The sequence below is a fragment of the Babylonia areolata genome, chromosome 3 (assembly GCF_041734735.1).
Source record: "Babylonia areolata isolate BAREFJ2019XMU chromosome 3, ASM4173473v1, whole genome shotgun sequence".
NCBI lineage: Eukaryota > Metazoa > Mollusca > Gastropoda > Neogastropoda > Buccinidae > Babylonia > Babylonia areolata.
The window spans coordinates 16,130,286-16,152,121 of record NC_134878.1 but is presented as its reverse complement, the minus strand read 5'-3'; the positions used below and the strand labels follow the sequence as shown (position 1 = coordinate 16,152,121).

General features: G+C 38.5%; 1 protein-coding gene across 3 annotated transcripts in view; it reads right to left on the bottom strand.

Moving 5' to 3' along the window:
- Window positions 1-21,836, bottom strand: part of LOC143279770 (rho-associated protein kinase 2-like) — a 42,242-nt gene that overhangs the window by 2,809 nt on the left and 17,597 nt on the right. For 2 of the 3 annotated variants that reach the window (XM_076583906.1, XM_076583908.1), the window contains 21 exons: window positions 18,416-18,501; window positions 17,255-17,363; window positions 16,300-16,458; window positions 15,725-15,805; window positions 15,037-15,202; window positions 13,606-13,712; window positions 11,831-11,963; window positions 10,665-10,825; window positions 9,234-9,356; window positions 8,265-8,326; window positions 7,630-7,699; window positions 7,034-7,137; window positions 5,720-5,906; window positions 5,106-5,199; window positions 4,328-4,407; window positions 3,644-3,775; window positions 2,738-2,969; window positions 2,166-2,343; window positions 1,695-1,773; window positions 820-1,018; window positions 162-227 (listed from right to left, as the gene is read on the bottom strand). In XM_076583906.1, coding sequence (XP_076440021.1) covers window positions 162-227; window positions 820-1,018; window positions 1,695-1,773; window positions 2,166-2,343; window positions 2,738-2,969; window positions 3,644-3,775; window positions 4,328-4,407; window positions 5,106-5,199; window positions 5,720-5,906; window positions 7,034-7,137; window positions 7,630-7,699; window positions 8,265-8,326; window positions 9,234-9,356; window positions 10,665-10,825; window positions 11,831-11,963; window positions 13,606-13,712; window positions 15,037-15,202; window positions 15,725-15,805; window positions 16,300-16,458; window positions 17,255-17,363; window positions 18,416-18,501 — 2,608 coding nt within the window. The remainder of the gene's footprint in view (window positions 1-161; window positions 228-819; window positions 1,019-1,694; window positions 1,774-2,165; window positions 2,344-2,737; window positions 2,970-3,643; window positions 3,776-4,327; window positions 4,408-5,105; window positions 5,200-5,719; window positions 5,907-7,033; window positions 7,138-7,629; window positions 7,700-8,264; window positions 8,327-9,233; window positions 9,357-10,664; window positions 10,826-11,830; window positions 11,964-13,605; window positions 13,713-15,036; window positions 15,203-15,724; window positions 15,806-16,299; window positions 16,459-17,254; window positions 17,364-18,415; window positions 18,502-21,836) is intronic. The other variant, XM_076583907.1, reaches the window with a different exon arrangement.

Sequence of the window (21,836 nt, the reverse complement as noted above, 5' to 3'; positions counted from 1 at the left end):
AATTTTTCTGATTCACAGATGGGCACTGAGGGTGTGTTTTGGCAGTGCTCCACAACCCACAAGTGACAGCTAGGAAAGTGAATTATTCAATGACATTAAATAAATGCTTCACATGAAAAAAACCCTGAAAAAACAAAGCACAAAAAAGACAAGACTCTCACCTTTGCAATAAGCAATAAACTCTTCATTTTTGTCATAATGGTCTCGATGCACTTTCACATGGCAACCTGAAACAAATTGTTCAGCAAAATGAAAATTAACACTGTAAAATAATCATCTGTAGATGGTCAGATACATACGACAAGTTCTGGTGCCATTCATAAAAACAAATGTGCCATATTTAAGTGTCGCATCACTTGCTCACACAGGAATTGTCTACTTTTATTTTCTGCACCTGAAATTAAATAATTTCTCTTTATCAGATGATAAAGTTATTTATATCTTATGTCACCTTCTCCCAATTCCATTTTGAACTCCCACATCACTTCTGACCCCTGTTGTTCTCATGCTGGCTTCAGTTTCAACTGTTTTTGTTCTGACCATAACAATGGTCTGATTTGCTGTCTTTCAAATACCATCTACAGCAATTTTGATCAAATCCCCAGCATGGACATTTGTCAGGGAGTGATATGTTGAATTTCAGAAATATTTATTGAACTATATTATCGAAACGTAAAGAATTAAGGACTGTCTGAGATCGTATCAAAAGTTTTTAAAACGTAATGACTAATGTGCGCACATACACACACAAATATACCCAGTCTCTCTCACTCTCATTTCATGTTCAACACCCCCCACAGCCACTCACTGATGACTTACGTTTACACTCTAAAGCTGGAGGAGGATGCAGCACATGCCACACTGGCTTGTGACACGAGTCGCATGACGTGGGTGTGCGAAATGTGAGCGGTAGAAAGTCATGACCCTTGTAGCTGATCAGGTCCGTCCGATCACTGCCCATTGCATCGGCTGGGTTTTCTTCTGGCTTGCGATTCTCGCCTTCCATGGCGTAAAGAATCTGCAATGTAAACATATTTATCTGTATTAGCGACGGGCGCAATAGCCGAGTGGTTAAAGCTTTGGACTGTCAATCTGAGGGTCCCGGGTTCGAATCACGGTGACAGCGCCTGGTGGGTAAAGGGTGGAGATTTTTACAATCTCCCAGGTCAACATATGTGCAGACCTGCTAGTGCCTGAACCCCCTTCGTGTGTATATGCAAGCAGAAGATCAAATACGCACGTTAAAGATCCTGTAATCCATGTCAGCGTTCGGTGGGTTATGGGAAACAAGAACATACCCAGCATGCACACCCCCGAAAACGGAGTATGGCTGCCTACATGGCGGGGTAAAAACGGCCATACACGTAAAAGCCCACTCGTGTGCATACGAGTGAACGCAGAAGAAGAAGATCTGTATTAGCGCGAGCATGTTCAGGACACAAAACTCTGGGATACTTTTCTTTAACTGATAAACTGCCCAAACAGTCAAAAGTCTAGCTGACAACCTGCACAATTAAAGCAAGCTGTTATCAATTTACACATTTTTCAACTCACAAAAATGGAAAATTCAAAAATGTGTTCCTGAGGGGTTTTTTAACCCTCAGTAAAGGAGGATAAAGAACATAGGTGTAAGTCAAAAGTAAACAAGTCTCTTCATTTCTCATTCAACCAATTCATAACAAGCTGTCTCATACCTGGAATATTCTGGGAATATCTTTGGCGTCAGCTCTGTAGACATCTCCCTGTGTTACAGGCCGTACATGGAATAGTTTGCTGAAATACATAGCAACCATCAGATACAGTCTTGAACTTTTCAGAAGTAAACAAATATCAAGCGCCCTAGACTACAACGACAAAAAAGATAATAACCCACTGTCAGTGATTAGTCTGTCATCCTAGACATCCATCAAAACAGCAATCTTTGGCAACAGTAATCTCTTGACTAAATGAAATATTTCAAGTATTGCACATGTCTGTCTTGAAACAAGTTAATCAGCCAGGAACATACCACTGTTTCGGTTCTTTCTTTTCTCTCCTTAATCAGCAGACAAAGGTCTCATGTTTCTGTATTCATTTGCCGTGTGATAATGTATGTGCACATTGTGCTCTGACAAACAAATCAAGAAACATGAATGAACTAGGTTACAAACAACACCTCCACTCACTCAATGTCCAACACCATGATGGGATCAGCGTTCTGCTTGTCGTTTTCAGTGTTGTAGAATAGCACCTTGCGACTGCTGACCACCACATACTGCTTTCGCCAGCCGTACTTCTTCACGTTTTGACGGAGAGGAGTTGCCAGCCAGCCCTCCATCAAGGCATCTGTTGGATACATAAAGTCTGAAGAAAAGAACTTTATAAAGCAGCTTTCCTTCCACTGTGGTGAACTGACACAGGTTCTTTATGTACAAGTACTATCAATGATAGCTGAATATCATATCTGGAAACATGCAAAGTGTTTTCTTCTTTCAAGCATTTGTCAGGAAAAACAAATTACTAAAGAAAAAAAAATGTTACAAATCTCCCTTCTTGACACATTTCTGGGTTAGGAGAATGCCAATTTATGCCGATTTATCAGCCGTTAACCTTAAATTCAAGGAGCACATATGATGCTACCCATTTCTCTTCTGGACAAAAATTCTAAAATATAAAGTTTGTCTTCGCGGATACGGCACAGAAAAGGTGTTGGTCCACAATGACTTTTACACATGCAACAGCAAAACATAAGTATTACCTGAAGAGGACTCCTCCACTGAGGTATCATCCAGGCTTCCTGTGCTGTGTGTGGACGTCACATCTGCATTCATTAGCGACAGTTTCGACCGCAGCTGCTCTATCTCAGAGTCTTTTGCATCCATTTCCATCTGCAGACGCTGCCGTGCCAGGCTCTCTTCATACACATTCTGCTGGGCTTCTGCATTGTCCCTCTGCATTTTCTCCACCATCTTGTTGTACTTCTCACGTTCCTGTGTACACAGTCAGGTTTGAACACTGAGCCTAACTTGCTAATGTTTTCAGTTTATATTGTATTGTATTGTATTGTATTGGATTGGATTGGATTGGATTGGACTGGATTGATTATCTTGGACTGGAATGGATTGGATTTGGATTGCATGCACTGCATTCTATTGTATTAAATTGTACAGTATTAATCTTTCATCAAAACAGATTTCTATGAATAAAATCTGGGCTGCTCTACCCAGTGCAGCGCCACCCGTATTCTTTTTTCTGCCTGCAAGTGGTTTTTTTCCTCACAAAGTAGATTTTTTCTACAGAATTTTGCCAGGGAAAACCTGGTTGTTGCTGTGGATTCTTTCATGTGCACAAAGTGCATGCTACACACAGGACCTCAGTTTATCATCTTGTAAAAGCTTTTTATGTGTCAAATTTCATTTTTTGTTTTTAAACTCACCTTCTTTACCTTCAGCATTTTTAACACACATTTCTTCTCCCTCTGTCTGTGTCTCTTTCTCTTGCTTCTGAACACAAGGCCAGAGCTGTTGAAAGTTTTTCTTTCTTTCTCTTCTCTCGCTTTCTTTCTTTTTTCCTCTCTTTCTCTCTCTCTCCCTCTATCCACCCATCCCTACCCTGATGATCACCACCACTGAACAGCTACAGAACTGTGAAAAGTTTAGCTCACCATTGTAAGTTCTTGCTGCGCTCGCCTCAGGTCCTTTTCCTTCCTTTTCAGGTCTGCCCCAGCAGTCTTGTCCTTTCCAGCCCCTCGTCGGACCTCCTTCCTGTTCATTATCTCTGCCAGCTTGTTCACCGCCTGCACAACAAACAGTCTGTGCTTTAAAATCGTCCCCTGTGTAGGAGTCATACAAAGCATCCTTTGCAAGAAACTGGTACAAAGACATTTCATCCATGTTAGTTCCTTTGCTTACTGTAATCAGGACATTGCATAAATGCTGATCATTCTCTGATAGCACTTTTTTTTTCTTTCTTTTTTTTTTTAAGCATAAAATAAAGGTGGTTTGAAGCTTTTCTGGTTACATTCCTAATGCCCAATGTCTGGACAGTATATTAAAAAAAACAAAAAACTTTTAACAAATTGTATTTCATTTCAAGTCAATGGTTACTTACATTTGTTTGTGAGTGGGCAGTTCATAATCAAGATCCTTTGAGAGGGATGGTGTGGATATGGACAAATCTTTCCTGTCATTTTTATTGTTTGCAACATTTCAGATTGTAAGTACCAAAATTCCTTATCACAGATTCATTTTTGAAGTAACAAAATTCAGACATTTAATTTGTTCATCAGATTTTCTCAAATCAAGCCATCTATATTTCCCCCTTTTCCACCCCATTCCCAGATTCTGACCTGTATCTTTTTGAGTTTCTCTTCCTCCAATTGCTTCTTCAATTTGTCGACTTCTGATTTATTCTTGGAGCTCTCGACATCTGCAAAAAGCAAACACAACATACACAGTGAGTACTTCCAGTCTCCCCGTGACAAAATAGAATAAAGTGACACAAGTGTGCTCCTATAAATAAATATATGTGTGTGTATATGGGCATGTGTGTGCATGCATGTGCATGCATATACACTATCTAAAAAAAATGTCCTGTTATACATGTACGTGCATGCAACATATACACTATAAACAGCTCATAGTTTTCAATAGTGAAGTTGGTCATATGTTCGATACAAAATGATTTGGGGAGGAGATACACTTCATTGCTATTTTCATTCTAGAATAGTAGTTCAGACATAACCTCTTATCCCAGCCCAAGAACTATTCTAAACAAAATGGACAACAGATTGGTGCCATCTTGAGAGCTCATGAAAAAAAAAACAAGCATGAATGTTACTTATCTACTATCCTCATTAACAAGAACTGGTCTCGTCTCAGGCTTGTAAAAGCTCTGGACTGACTGCATGAATCTTTCTGCTCTGCTGGCATCTTTAAGAGGTGACGCTAGAACATTGTTATTTTTGCTGTTTGCACAAGCAACACAAACTGAAGTACATGTCACATGTTCATGACTTGGTCCTGACAGGCTGTTCCTGCTGTCTTGCCCAGACAACATCCCCTGATCCACCTCACCAGCAATCAATTAAAAAAAATTATTTTTTTTAAACAAAAAAACATGCCTACCTTCTGACAGCCTCTTGATCTTGTTGTTGAGATCATCTTTGTCCTGTTGGAGCTTCTCTATGTTGACAATGTAATCCCGTTTCTGGTCTTCCAACTGAAAGAATACAATATTTCACTGCATAAAGTAAAACTCAGTCTGTAAGTATGTTAATATTCAAGTCATAATATTTCGTAGTACAGAAAAGAAATGAGGAACGTCTAAGGAAAGGTGGAGCTTTGTAACCTTCAGTCGCTGAACAAACTATGGAATAGAACAGGTCTTTATTACCAAGTGAACTGGGGTCCCAAGAAATACATCAAATATACCTCCACTTTCCACAAATACAAATTTTCCAGGAATTAATTCACTGCCTGTCTGGCACCCTTTCAGTCACACTCTATCAAAACCTTTTTCTGATGTTGTCAAAAAAACTTCATTTGCTGGCAAGTGTTCATTCACTTGCACACAGCATCTCAGTTTAATGTCTAAATCAAAACACCACCATAACAATGCACACACATATACCCAACAAGTGAAATGTAGACTGCAAAACATACAGGTTATTTCTCCCTTAATAAATTTTCTTCCTTCCAAGATGATCAACATAAAAAAACATCCAGCAGGTAATACTGACCCCGGTGATGATTGTCTCCTTTTTGTTCAGGTCATTCTTGTGGCGAGCCATCAGCTCCTTGATCTCAAGCTCCAGCATCGTCTTCTCCTTCTCCACATCAGACAGCTGCTCTTCTGCAATTTGCCGAGCCAGGGCCTCGGAATCTGCTTTGGTATGCAACAACTGGACCTGGGTGACTAACGAGGCCCTGAAAAATTAACAGTTAATGCATAAATTAACTTGCCAAATTGGCATGTAAATCCACAGTTATACAGACTATGTTGACCACCACAGTGACAAAAACAATGACAAAAAACAGTGAATAAAGCAAGACAATGAAACTGTTCCTAATGAAACAAAAACCAAGAAATAGCAAATATATTGCAGCAAACTTCAACCTCAACATTTTTTTTTTTTTTAAGAAGGAAAAAAAGGCATCACTTCTTTTCTGCCTAAAGAATTAACAACAACTTAAATCAAAAAGTTTTCATCAAAATCATCTCTCAAATTCACTGATACAAACCAAAACCTTGCAGATGCTTTAAAACTGGGGATAGACAAATCCATGTTGAGCGACCCCCAAACAGAAATGAAACAAAGGATAGACAGCTTCTTGGAAAAATGACTGCTGTCATCCCCAGCTTTCTCAAAACATTACTCCGTTTTCACTGAATGCAAGCTGTTCCAGGAGGAAGGTGGCAGAATGGTTAAGACGCTCAGCTGCCAATACAGAGAGTCCGTGAGGATGTGGGTTCGAATCCCGCTCTCGCCCTTTCTCCTAAGTTTGACTGGAAAATCAAACTGAGCGTCTAGTCTTTCGGATGAGACGATAAACCGAGGTCCCGTGTGCAGCACGCACTTGGCGCACTGAAAAAGAACCCATGGCAACGAGAGTGTTGTCCTCTGGCGAAATTACGTAAAATGAAATCCACTTTCATAGGTACACAAATATGTAAGCATGCACTCAAGGCCTAAGCGCGTTGGGTTATGCTGCTGGTCAGGCATCTGCTCAACAGATGTGGTGTAGCGTGTATGGATTTGTCCGAACGCAGTGACGCCTCCTTGAGAAAATGAAACTGAAACTGAAACTAAGAAAGTATTTATTTTGTCATAAATGATCTACTCGGAAACACGACTCTAATCATCAATGCATCATCAGATATGAGATAGCATTTAATGATTCATAAATTCTGTTTCATTTCAGTAATGGTCTGTCCTTAACTCTAATATCAATAGATACAAAGATACTGCTGCATTGTTTGAGGAAAACAACACTAACATTACAACACTGTTAGAAGTAAACCTTTGGCAATGTCCAACAACACCAACACATACTTTTCCTGAAGGGCGTTCTGTACGTCTGAGGACAGATCTTGGATCTGTTTCTGCTTCTCCGCTACTTCTTCCTTCAGCTCCTTCACTTGGGTTCTATACAAGGACTGCAACATGAACGCATTCTGTGACTGCAGGGCATCAACTGTAACTTCTTTGGATTTCCCTCCACCCACACACCCCCATCCACCCAATGGACTCCTGGAGTGTATTGCACAGCATGATCTGTAATCTCTTGAAATCCTGTGTTCAGTATATTCCATTTTACATTTTGAAGGTTCTATGATTGTGCGCTTGTAAAGTGAGTGAATCAGTGTGTGTCTGAGGGCATGTGAGTGAATGAGACAGTGTGGGTGTGTGTGTGTGTGTGTGCACATGTGTGTGTGGTGCATGTGTGGTAACTGCGAAACTGTAAACAAGGAGGAAAGACAGAAATGACAAAGAAAGAGAACAGAGAGAAGTGCATGCTCTTGTACTGAACAAGGCTGGTGGTGCTCTGGAATGATATGGAAAATGAAAGGTAAGGAAACAAACAAACAAAAAATTCTTGAAAACTAAAATACCAGATATACACAGATTATCAGACAGAAGTCACTTACTGAGAAATAGCTTTCTGCCTCCAACTGTTCCTGGATTTCTCTCATCTGAAGTTCATTCACTGACAGCTCACTACAGAAAACAAAAGGCAAGAATTATTTTCAAAAAGCCAAGAAATATAAATAAAAGAATCTCATAATATTCTTAGTTTTCCAAATAACCCATTTAAACAACCAGATAACAAAATAGCAAACAAGTGTGTATTGTGTTGGAAAAAAAAGGGAGAAAAAACAACAATGATTCCCCAATCCTGTCAAATGCTACAACAATCAATATGTTAATGTGCAAGCCATTGGCCAACAAATTGCAACCATCAAGGCATCAGAAAGTTATGAAACAAGGTGACTTCACTGATTATGACACAGTTCTCAAACTCCCCAACCCCCTCCCTACACAAATTTATCCACACATTCAAAAGTGCATGCATGTAATATTTGTGGTTGAAAGCGTATGCATGTGTGCATGTAGCATTTGTGTTTGAAAGTGAATACATGCGTGCATGTGGACACAAGTTTTAACCCCAATGATTAGAATCATACTTTTTTCTTCTTTTTTTTTTCTTTCTTTTTTTTGTGTGCATAATATCATTTCATCATTCTGAGACTACGGACTCAAAACAGATCACAACACTACTCACTCTTTCAACTTCTTCATTTCTTCATCCACAGTTTTCCTCTCTTGCTTCAGATCAGAGATTTCCTGTACATCACACCAATATCTTTGGTAAGATTCATAAACATGAACAGAGCAGCAAACATTCAGCCACTTAATTAACAGAAAAGTGGTCCGCAGAACACATACATGGTGAATCTTCTAACTTAAAATATTTCAAAAAGAATCTTAACGTTTCCTCTTTTGCTTGTTTTCTTAAAAAGAGTGGCACCAAAATCACATGATAGTGAATGCACAAGATTAAACAACTAAGGGAAAAAGTAAATGGTTAACTTCTTATGCACCTATCATCAAAATAATAATAACAACACTGGCCTTTATTTTTCATGAGCAACAAGATCAATAAAACATATCAACATACAATGAAACTGGTGTACCTGTCATAACAAAAATTCAGTACATGGAACTGTAAATGAAACCATTAGAATATCTCAAAGGACATATCAAAATCTATCATGGTGTACCTCAGAAAAGGAAAAAAAAGAAAAACAAAAGAAAAAGAAAATCCCCTCCCCCCCCCCAAAAAAAAAAAAACAACATGAAAAGTGAAACAGACTTTCTCTCTGGCCAACTCTGAATCTCCAAGTAGTTTGGATCTGCAAGCAATTGTCAGTAGTTTCAATATGAACACCCCCAGATGGATACTTCAATGTTAGAGATCTTACAGTTCATCACACTAACCACAATTTATCCACTAAAAAAATAAATTATAGATTAAAAAAAACCCAACAACAATAAATAAATAAACAATGGCAACAAAGTACAGCTGTGCATGTGTGCGTGCTTGTGTGTACATGTGTGTATGTATGGCATGTTGGAGAATCATGTGTGGTTATCGGCCCTGGGTAACGGTGGGTAGGTGGAGTTATTTGTAATGGTGGAGAAATGAGGGAAAGAAAAGATGCCCAAAGAAGAAGTGCTGATGCTGCCTCACCTTGACCAGTTGTTTCTCTTTGCTTTTGGCTTTGTTGAGGTCGATGGAGATGTTCTTGATGTCACCCTGCATCAGGTTCCGACGCTGCACCTCTTGTTCCACTTGCAAGGCCCACCCTCGGTTCTGTTCACAGCAAAATTTCAGTTTCAGTTTCTCAAGGAGGCGTCACTGCGTTCAGGCAAATCCATAAATGCTACAACACATGCGTATATATTTGTATACCTATCAGAGTGGAAAGACTTTTGCCAGAGGACAACACTTATGTCGCCATGGCTTCTTAATTCAGAACGCAAAGTGCTTGCTGCACACAGGATCTTGGTTTATTGTCTCATTCAAATGACTCGAGACTGATTTTCCTGTCAAACTTGGGAGACATGATGATGATACGGATACTTATATAGTGCCTATCCTTGGTCTGAGACTAAGCTCCAAGTACTTTACAAACAGGGAGTCGTTTACACAACAAACTGCTTACCTAGATAGAGCCGACTGAGTGCTGCCCTTCAGAGCTAATCTTTCATTTCCTCAATCAATCAGTCAAGTTTCAGTCACGCACACACACACACACCTTGTTATGTGTATGATCGTTTGTTTATTACCCCACCATGTAGGCAGCCATACTCCCGTTTCCATGGGTGTGTATGTTGGGTTTGTTCTTGTTTCCATAACTCACCAAACACTAACATTGACTACAGGATCTTTAATGTGCACATTTGATCTCCTGCATGTGTATATACATGAAGGGGGTTCAGGAGCTAGCAGGACTGCACATGCTGACTTGGGAGATTAGAAAAATCTCCACGCTTAAACCTATCAGGTGTTCCAGGGATCAAACTCAGGAAACTCCAGCAAGAATCCAGCACTTTAACCATTCGACCACTACAACCAAGAGACCAGGATTTGAACCCAGACCCTGACAGACAAAGCACTGGCAGATAAGCGTCTTAACCATCCTGACACATTCTTCTCACAGAATAGGAGTCCTTCAATCATTCATCATGGAACTCTGTTCACAATAACCATTCCACTACAAAACTTAAGAAACAGGAATGGGATGAACCAAGCCTTTCAAACATATTTCATTATCTCCCTGCAAATCTTTCTTGTTGGCTGACAGAAGCAAGGTAGTCTGTTACCAATTGTTCGTTTTAATTAATCAATATGGGAAACAACTTTCTTTTTCTTTTTCTTTTTTTTTTTAAATATAATAATTCTAATGATTAAATGCCAAGTTCCAAGACTAAAAGACAAAATTTATGTGGGAGTGGTGGGAGAACTCTCAGGATGGAGGCAAAAAAAAACAACAACAACAAAAAACAAAAAAATCTCTGATCTTCACATCAGTTCAGCACTGAAGTAACAGGTATTTCACAGGAACTTCCACACACAGTCCTCAAATACCACTTGGGTGTTTTCTTTTATTCTTTTTACCTTGTCCAGCTCGGTCTGTAGCTGGGAGTCCAGGGTTCCCACCCTCTGCTGAAGCTGCATGAGGTCCACCCCCATCTCACTGTTCTTCTTCTCCGTCTCCAGCAGACGTGCTTCCACTTTGTGCCTCATGCTCTTCTCTGTGTCCAGTTTGGCCTGCAGGTCTGTTACACAGCAAAACCTAGGTTATAACACCAGGGGAATCATCAACGACTGGTCACACACGTTTGGTGTGGGGTTACTACTGCCAGGGGCTTCTCATCATACAGAAACCTTTGGGGCAGGGATCTTATACCATAATTCTACAGGATCTATGAGGAACTGTAAAGGATCTGCAATGCTACATACATTTTGAGGCAGGCATAACTTGTCCTCTTGTCATATTCGTCTAACTTTCTAGGCCAAGAAGTGGCCAAGGTAAACAACTCTTCTTCACAGCAGATGATCCTAGGATCAGACTGAAGTTCCCACACAGGACTTTTTACTTTTTTTTTTATATGTTCATTTTTAAAATGTCAGGGGACGCATATTTATACACTATCAGAAGCCCCTGACCGGCAGATCCTATGAGGGGCATCACTACTGTGTAAAAGCCACTTCTATTTGATACAAATGATGTGGAGCCTTCGTAACTGTGGAAAACACCACTTCCATTTCATATAATACCAACGGTGATACTGTCCAAAGACAAACTGTACATAATAAATATTAACATTTCCATCTAATAAATGATAAATCGGGATAACAACACTTTCAACTGAGAAATGATTTCCAGAATGACTTTAAATCTATAAACAGTATGTCTGACAAGGGACTTAAGGTAACCAAGAAAATGTCTTGGATTTCTTCCTATCACAGAGGTGTCATTTTCTTGTAGGAGACACTAGATGGATAACTGTTGTCGCAATAAGAATGACATCAGCCTGGCCTGTCTACAATTCATAACAAGAAAAAAAAAGCACAACATTCTTTTTTTTTTAAGTAAAAAAGAAAGTCAGTGCACTGGTGTCTAACTTCTTTTTTGCCAAAGCCAACACATTTCACTGACAAGCATCACCAGACAAAAAGAGTTCACATGTTCTTCGGTTCCCCATATGCTATCTGCAACACTAGAACTGGAAACAAAAACGCCAGTGAGGGAACTGTCCTGTGAAAGTAACAGTACTGACCTCTGGACTCGATCTGACTGGAGATGCTCTTCCTGTCAGCATTGTAGCGATCAACCGTGTCCTTGTGAGCCTGCTGCTCAGCCTCCCACCGCCTCTTGAAGTTGTCACGGTCCAGCTCTACATTGGCCACACTCTACACAGCCCAATCCAACACAGCACAACTATTATCCTTTAAAGCTGGCCACTCTATAATGCCGAAAACAAAAAACCAAATATTATCCATCAACATTGGCCACACTCTACAAAGCCCAAACCAACACAGCACAACTATCATACATCAAAATTGGCCATACCATAATGCCCAAAACAAAACAGCACAAGTATTGTCTATCAACATTGGCCATTCTCTATAAAGCCCGAAACAAAACAGCACAACTATTGTCTATCAACATTGGCCATTCTCTATAAAGCCCGAAACAAAACAGCACAACTATTGTCTATCAACATTGGCCACCCTCTATAATGCCAAAAACAAAACAGCACAACTACTATCAACACTGGCCACCCTCTATAATGCCAAAAACAAAACAGCACAACTATTGTCTACCAACACTGGCCACCCTCTATAATGCCAAAAACAAAACAGCACAACTACTATCAACATTGGCCACCCTCTATAATGCCAAAAACAAAACAGCACAACTATTGTCTATCAACATTGGCCACCCTCTATAATGCCAAAAACAAAACAGCACAACTATTGTCTACCAACACTGGCCACCCTCTATAATGCCAAAAACAAAACAGCACAACTATTGTCTTTCAACATTGGCCACCCTCTATAATGCCAAAAACAAAACAGCACAACTATTGTCTACCAACACTGGCCCCTCTATGACCAAAACAAAACAGCACAACAACTGTCCATCAACCCTAGCCATCCTCTATAATGCCCCAAACAAAACAGCACAAGTATTACTCTTATCCACCAACATTGGCCATCCTCTATAACGCCAAAAACAAAACAGCACAACTATTGTCTTTCAACACTGGCCACGCTCTAAGACCAAAACAAAACAGCACAACTATTGTCTATCAACATACCCCCAAAAATGGAGTATGGCTGCCTGCATGGCAGGGTAAAAACAGTCATACACGTAAAAGCCTACTCGTGTTCATACGAGTGAACGTGGGAGTTGCAGCCCATGAACGCAGAAGAAGAATGCTATCAACATTGGCCACCCTCTATAGTGCCAAAAACAAAACAGCACAACTACTGACTATCAACATTGGCCACCCTCTATAATGCCAAAAACCAAACAGCACAACTATTGTCTACTAACATTGGCCACCCTCTATAACGCCCAAAACAAAACAACACAACTATTGTCTATTAACATTGGCCACCCTCTATAATGTATATAAATGAATAAAAAATAAAATAAAACTTATTAAAAAAAAAAACCACACAACTATTATCCATCAACACTGGCCACACCCCATAATGCTAAAAAAAAACCTGCACAACTATTATCCACTGACTGAATCGGTACCCATAAGTTTCACAGCACTGTACTGTCTGTATTCTACAACTGACACAAAACAATGCAAACAGGACATGTTAAGTATGTCCATATTTGTATTTATGCTGAAAGGAGGTGCCATCTATGTTGTGCAGACTGTGATATGATCCTTCATCACTGATCTTACTTCCTGCTCACACTGGAGACCAGAGAGTGTGGATTATGCTTAAAGCCATCTGCGTTAAAATGCATACATTCACACAAACATGGAGTCCATAAATCATAAGATATTAAAATGAGGCCCAGACTGACCTTCTCCAGATTAAAAATCTTTTGCAGAGATTGCTGTATCTCGTCCTTGTAACCTGTCTCTTTGGTCTGCATGCTGCTCTTCTCATCTTGCAAGGCTTGGATACGCTCTGCCATCATTAATCCAAGTAATATTGAGTTGCAAAAAGAAACAGCCCTGAAAGATTTCACAAAATAATGAGTACTGGCTAACTATTCCACACTGAGCACCAGCTTATTCCATGAATGAATGAATAAACATCCAGCGAAAATAATACAATATTCTATAATAAATATTTACCACACCTTCAGTCAGCTAAATAAACCATTTCTCCTTCACATTCCCAACTTATTCTTAAGTTATATAGCAAATCACAATACCACATGAAATCCACAATACTTCCTTCTTCCTGCTAGCACATAAATTAGAAACAACACAACTGTTAACAGGAAAATCCTAGAATCACATGCCCCACTGCAAACAATGAAATGCAAGCTCTAACTAGAAAGATGATGACAAAAAAAGAATGAAAAAGTTTCACAAAGGTTACAAACATACTGTTGAACAGCACACTGTTATCAAATGTCTGTTTTAATCACAGTATATTGTATGCCTTAACTGTGATTACTTCAAGTATATGGATGACAGCACACTGTTATTATGTCTGCTTTAATCATAGTATATTGTATGCCTTAACTGTCATTGCTTCAAGTATATGGATGACAGCACACTGTTATTATGTCTGCTTTAATCATAGTATATTGTATGCCTTAACTGTCATTGCTTCAAGTATATGGATGACAGCACACTGTTATTATGTCTTGTTTTAATCATAGTATATTGTATGCCTTAACTGTGATTACTTCAAGTATATGGATGACAGCACACTGTTATTATGTCTGCTTTAATCATAGTACACTGTATGCCTTAACTGTGATTACTGCAAGTATATGGATATGATTATTGTATGTGTGGTTTACTTAGTTAGCTTTTAAGTATTTTTATGTCTACCGTGATTATTGCATGTACACAACTGTGATTATTCAATGTGCGGTTTACCTTAAGTCAACATTTAACCATTTTGTTTTTTACATATGAGTGGTTGAATGAGTGGTTCTCATGTACTGTTTAGGAGTTTTACACCGTTAATTAATTTCTCTTTAGAGACACTAAATCACTCTGTATTTTGGTTGTTCAGTCTCAAAGATCAAGACAAATTGAGAATGACAGAGCTTCACTGTGATTACAAGTTTTCATACTGTCCGAAAGACAGAGATAAATAAATTGATCTTTGTTTAATGAGGGAAGTGGAATAAGCGAAGACACGCTTTTCACATCCTGCCTTTGGATAAAGTATGAAAAAAAGAAAAAAAAGAAAGAAAAAAGAATACAGAATGAGAAAGTGCCCATGGTGAGTGTCACACAGAGAATTCCACTGTCCACAGACCCCTCACCATTCAGTTCCATGGTGTGCTGGGCCTCCTGGCTGCGTGCGTTCTTCTCAAACTCTACCGAGGCTTGCAAGTTCAGAAGTTCAGACTCCATTTTCTGCTTCAATGACATCACTTCTTGGTAACGGGAATGGAGATCACTGTAGTTCTGCTCAGCAGAGGCTAAGCGCTGAAAGAGAAATGACACTGGCCAAATTATCAAAGAGAACCTCCAGTTGCAATTTGATGAAAATGCTATCCCAACCAAGCACTTGTGAAAACTTCAGACCAATAACCAGACTCAAGTGCTCAGTTTCTTAAAACAAGTACAGAAATACAAAATGCAGCACATGTGTGCATTGATGATTTTAATAACAGTTTAAATTCCATGTACAACACACACTACCGTATCGTCCATTCAAACAAACAAACAAACTGCAGATTAATATTTCTGGGACTGCTGAAATGAATGTTTGCACTATACTTTAAACTATGTGCTTGACTTGAGGGGAAAAAAAGACTTGCAAGAGAATAACTTATTTTTCAAAGACTAAAAGGGTGACAACAATCAAAATCATTTTCAAAAAATAATAAATAAATAAAAAATTAAAATTAAAAAAAAAAGAAACCTCCTCACCCTACCCTCCTCATTGTTAGCTCACACTGTCCAAAACCTCAACAAAAACAAAAGCATGTATACTTTAAAACTTACCTGTTGCAGGTCACCTATTGTCTTCTTCTGTTTGCTGGCGTTCTCGCTCTCTGATCTCATCTTCTCGTTCAATTCATTCAACTGAAACATAAAAAGAGATGACAGGAACCAAATTTACAACTTCAAAACAGAACTGACTTTGAATGAACATGTCTCTCACAATAAAATGAAAAGTTGAGAGAAAGTTTTCTTAGAACAAATAACTCAGTTTTTATTATTCAGTACTGCTGTTTTGTTATTGTAATTTTACAACTGAGATACATGGATATATTGAGAGAAAAAATGTATTGTTGAAAAAAAACACCAACCAAAAAAACACAATAATATGATCAAAAGTAACACAACACTTAGAAATAAAGGAATAAGGTTGGGCGACACAAACAGCTCACATGACACAGCCTTATCGTTTGTCAACAAAGTCACAAAAAGGAAACAGGATAAAGTAATATACCTAGAGAGACAGAGAAAGCAAGACCGAAAAGAGATGAGGGAAAAACAAAGAAAAAAGATGAAATCCGATGAGAGAGACATACACAAAGATGCACAAATAAACATGTCAAAGCAGCAGCGCTCACCGTTTTCTCCAAGAGGAACAGTCTCTCGGTGGACTGGGCAGTGCCCCTGTCCATCTCCTGACCCCTCCTCACCATCGCCTCAAGCTGCCTCTCCTTCTCAGACAGCAGTGTGTCCGCCCTTCGCCTTGCCTCATTCTCCTGATCCAGCCGCCGCTGAGTCTGCTCACCAAAGGTTCAAGTTTATTAACAGTCCCAGAGCCTTGATGGCTTTCCGGGAAGTGAATTCATATCAGCTGTGTTTAGGTTCCAATGTAGGGAGGCAGGGCCCAATCCTCTCCTTCCATCATTTTAACCTTCCACAATTGAAGTCAGGTACCCATTCACACCTGGGTGGAGTGAGGCAAACTGGAATAAAGTGTCTTTCATGAGGACACAACACCATGCTGAAACTGGGCCTCAAACCTGAATCACTGACGAACACCAGATCACAAGTCCAACACCTAAAGGATTCTGCCGTGGTAACTTGAAAAACAGCTCAACAGGTGAATAAACGTATATTATACCATTCTGTCTTACCTCCAACCTAACGTTTGTCAGAATCACAGTATTTGGTATATTGTCACTCTCTTCAACCACCAAAATTGGTACATTAAAAAAAATATAAAAATATTTTAAAAAAGCCACACACAGATCTCATGTTTCTTTGAAGCATCTGGATGAATTTATGTGTTCTACACTGTGTGCTGAGGTTCAACCATGCCTTCACAACTTTTTTTCCAAAAAGTTCATTCTGCTGTGCATACGTATCATGCAAGATCAATCACCAACAGGAGTGTCTTTTGACATGTTTGTCAAACAAAGAAGGGATAGCAGCAGTCAACTTTATGTGTTCAAGCCTACATCAAACAGGAACATGTATAACGGCACTCTGATAAATCTCTAAAGCATATGTATACATATCCATGCACACACAACTAGAGTTTATCCTGTGGATGGCATGGAAAGTACCTCATACCTCTTTGAGTTCATGTTTGAGGAGAGCCATTGTCCTCTCCATCTCATGCAGCTCATTCTTTATGGAGGCCTCTTCCACCTGAAGTCGATCAAGGTTGGTCTGTGCTTGTCTGCAAAAGTCATTTTATTCAGCAAGCTATTTTCTAAATCAAGACACTTAGATGAGAATACAAATTATGTTTATAACAAGAAAAGCAAAGCCTTCATGACCGATATGCAATTCCTTCTGCCCCACAGTCAATTCAATTTCTCTTTTATGCTCATTCTAGTTAATTGAGTATCCACTTTAAAAGATTCATATGCAGCAAACCTGTCAATGACGTAGTCTGTGTCACTGTATGTGTTCTGTCCAGAATTTGTATTTCTTTCCATTGAACTGCATACAAGAAAAGTGAGGTCACACTGTGCACTCACTAAGCATCACCAATGCCACTGCAACTGGGATTTGGAAATATGGTGTTTCAGAATCACGGAAATGGCCTCAAACGAAATAAACTGTAAATGATATGGGAAATACAGCTAATTCGGGAGACTTACAAACTATTACTGGTATAACTGTGAAGATTTTTTTCCTATGATTTTTAAGCCAAATTTGGTATTAATGGACAAAGTATTCCCAGAGAAAATGGCAATGTTAAAGTTTACCACGGATACACAGACATACATACACACATACAGGCACACACACACACACACACACACACACACTCGGACAACCGAAACACTGGGTTATAACATACTCACTTTGTTTACACAAGCGAGTCAAAAAAGGTAGAAAGAAAGAAAAGTGAAGAGTGCTAAACAGCAACCAGTGAGCTAAATAAGCAGCAAGTTCAGAATTTCACTGTAAATCATTTTCATCTTGGAACAAGAGATATTCATATAAATAAGAAGCAGTCTTAATCCCTCATAAGCAGAAAAAAACAAAAACAAATGAAAAGCAAAAAAGATTTGAACTACTAGTTCTGTGTTATCTGCTTACATATGTCAGCCAAACACGAAAGACAGCTACAATAACAATAGGTAAATGCCAATATATCTGCATAAAACAATGAACAAGCAGACAGACCAACATACACACCCACACACACAGATAAAAATGTGACGATTCTCATTATTGCTTCTTTTATTTTCAAATACAACATATAAGGAGACTACTCACAAGAACTTTCTTTCAGCATCTTCTTTTGCAGAACGCTGTGAGCGGAGTTGTTCTTGCAGCTGTTGCATACCCGCATCACCGCCAGTCTGACACACACACAGGAAAACCAACAGGCATCAACATACATGTTACCACTTTGGTAACATCAAGTTGGTTGGTATCAACTTATTCATTTGAGCACCTGGTAAAAGAAAGTTGTTTTTTATCCACACCATCACACTGTGATTTGTTATCAAAAGCCAAGTCTTGCAACACATAATCAAAACAAAAATATTTTTCTCAAATAAATTTTACAAAAGTCGGAGGATTTCTTTCAAATGTTAGGATGCTGGTGACGAAGGGGGCATTTAAGCTTAAATCATGAAATGAATTCTCCAATATGGACAGCTTGTGAAATAAATCAAGTGAGGAGTTCAAACATGCAGTACCTTGAAATTGATTTGAATAAGCAATGCATATCTGCGTGCATAGAACAAATATCAAAACTACTCCTAAGAGAATACTCATACATCCATACATGCATCACAAGTACATGAACTTGGCATCCAAACTTAAAATGAAAAGTGGGGAAAAAAGAGAGAAAAAAATCAAACAAAAAGGTTGGTCATGCATGCATGTAATGTCATATCATCATGATACATAATACATGCATACATAAAAAAAATTATTTTCAATTATGATTTTCACATGCAAAATTTTTCAGAACATTATTACAAAAATGTTATGATTTGGGTTATTTGTAATATTTTTTTTGGGGGGGTAATTTCATGTACAACCATGGCAACATAATAATGGACAGCAGGAATATTCAAGTACATAATCAAAACGATAGGAATGGATATGATATATATACACGCATACACACAAAAATCTTTTTCAACAGATCTGCAACTGAAACTAAAAAATGTTATCTGTGCACATCAATGCTTTTAAGAAAAGTTTCTTGGAATGTTTCTGAGACAAAAAGCCTCAAACAAGATTCAACTACAATGTTGTTCATGCATTTTTCTTTTTTGGTATGTCACTAGTGTTTACTTGTATTTTCTAATGATGCCTCTCTTGCATGTGCACACACACACACTCTAAATGCGTATCCATGCAAGTTTACCAGCATGCTACCGCAAAAGAGATGGACTTGAAATCTAAATAGTGTAACCTCCAATAGCCACTGGTCACATACTACACTTTGCAGCTTGCCACAATCTATCAATGTAGTTAACTGTTGGCATCACAAAGATTAACAGATATTTACATGTTTCAGTTTTAAGATTTACATACACACAACACTCAGGGATCATTTGTGGTTATTGTCTTATTGATGAGATCCTTAAAATACAAGTTTTATGCTGAATGCCATGCTCCATGTATTTTGTACTCCACTATAACTCTCCACCCTTCACAAATCCCCTCTCTACTTTTTACTGTATATCACATTATTTCTAAAATTACGGAAGTTGAGAGCAAACAAATGCAAAACTGACTGTACAATCAATACAACCAATACAATGTTTCAAAGATTATTTCAGTGGGGAAAAAATGCAGCAATTGCCCTGTGCCTAGTGTGTATTCCAAAATGCTTGAGGTGGCAAAATCTTACAACAAATGACAATGGCAAAGGTCAGTATCCAATTATTTCTCTATTATATGTATGTATGTATTATATATATATATATATATATATATATATATATATATATATATATATATATATATATATATGTGTGTGTGTGTGTGTGTGTGTGTGTGTGTGTGTGTGTGTGTGTGTGTAAGAAACTTTTACTGGATTTGTCTAAAAAAAATAAATTTAGTAATACACACAAACACTACCCACCAACACAATGGATGTGCACACACACACATTGGTGATATACATGTTTTCACTAAACCGTGACAAGAAACACTACCAAAACTTCTACATATCAAAGACTCAAAGGAATTTTTGTTAGTTTTGTAAACATGACAATATTCAAGGTCAAGAGAATGTCCCATAACTGGGGCACTGACCAATTCCAAGCACTTTCTAAGGTATTTCACACACAGACACAGGTCCACACTGACATGACTGGAAGAACCAATAAAAAACGTTTATGTAACAAACGGATGTTTCCTCTGCCACTTCTTTATTTTTTAACCCTATGTGGACAAGTGAAGCAAATTTCCTTTGCCACTTTTTTTTTGTTTTTGGAAACCCTATATGGACAAGTGATTTAAAAATCAAGCAGAAGGTGTTCAAATTCTACAAGAATGTTTCTCTGGTGTTTGTCTTCCATTATTCCTGTCAGTGAACAAGACAGATTTTGTTTCATGTCTTATCAAAGTACCAATAAAATAATCCTGCTGATTCACTAAACAAAAATTCCAGAAATAACGACAAGACTATTCAAAACAAAGAAATTCTCAGTGAAAGGAAAGGGCTGACATTACTGACAAACCACATCATGACAACATGAAAGCAAGGTGACACACCTTTCCTCCAAGGAGGGCAGGCAGGTGGTGGAGTCATGCCATTTGAAAATAAACAAGCTAAAAGCTATTGCTTCCGCTGACGCGGGTTGCAGGTTTTTTTTTTTTTTTTTAACAGTGAACAGCACAAGAAACTCATCTCCTTCCAGCATGCAACACTAAACAGGAGGCAGGAAGGAAACAATGGGGCTGCCTGCAGTGGGAGAGAAACAGAGAAGGGGAACAACCCAGAAAAGCATCTGCAGAGGGTCATGGTCATCTAGGACAACCTGGTGAAGGCAAAAGGAAATTAAGCTGGGTACGTAAAATAGAATGTCAGGATGATTATGTTTTCTCTGATTTGCCTGACTGGGTTAAGTCAATAAATAAAACTGGCTATGTGCTCCCTTTAGTAACTTGTTAGAGTACCAGATCGTCATCTAGGACAACCTAGTGAAGGCAAAAGGGAGCTTAGCAGAGCATGTAAAATAGAATGTAAGGGTGATTATGATTTCTCTGTTTTACTGGGTTAAGTGAATACACAAACTGAACCAAGTAACCTGTTTAGAGCCCAGCCAACCCACAGTAAAACCCACTTGCCAGCAACAAAGAATTAATATGACTATGGCAGCAGCCACCAATATGAAACCCAACAAATGCCAGCACCATGGTTCTTCAAAACTCAACCAATTCAACACATTTTTTCTCATACAACTGTCCTTAAAACTTATCAATACAGGTATCATATAAGGAAATATAACCCTATATGATACTGACCACTCCTAACAGGAACAGAAAAAAAAATTACTAAAAGAAGAAATGGAAGAATCAAGAAAAAACATAACAAACAACATAAAATGCACACTGTAACTGACAACATAATAGTGCCAAACATCACGATTATTGTGAAATCAGTTGAGAAATACTTTAGCAGAAATATGAAACATAATTAACATAATTAATATTCACTTGGCTTTCT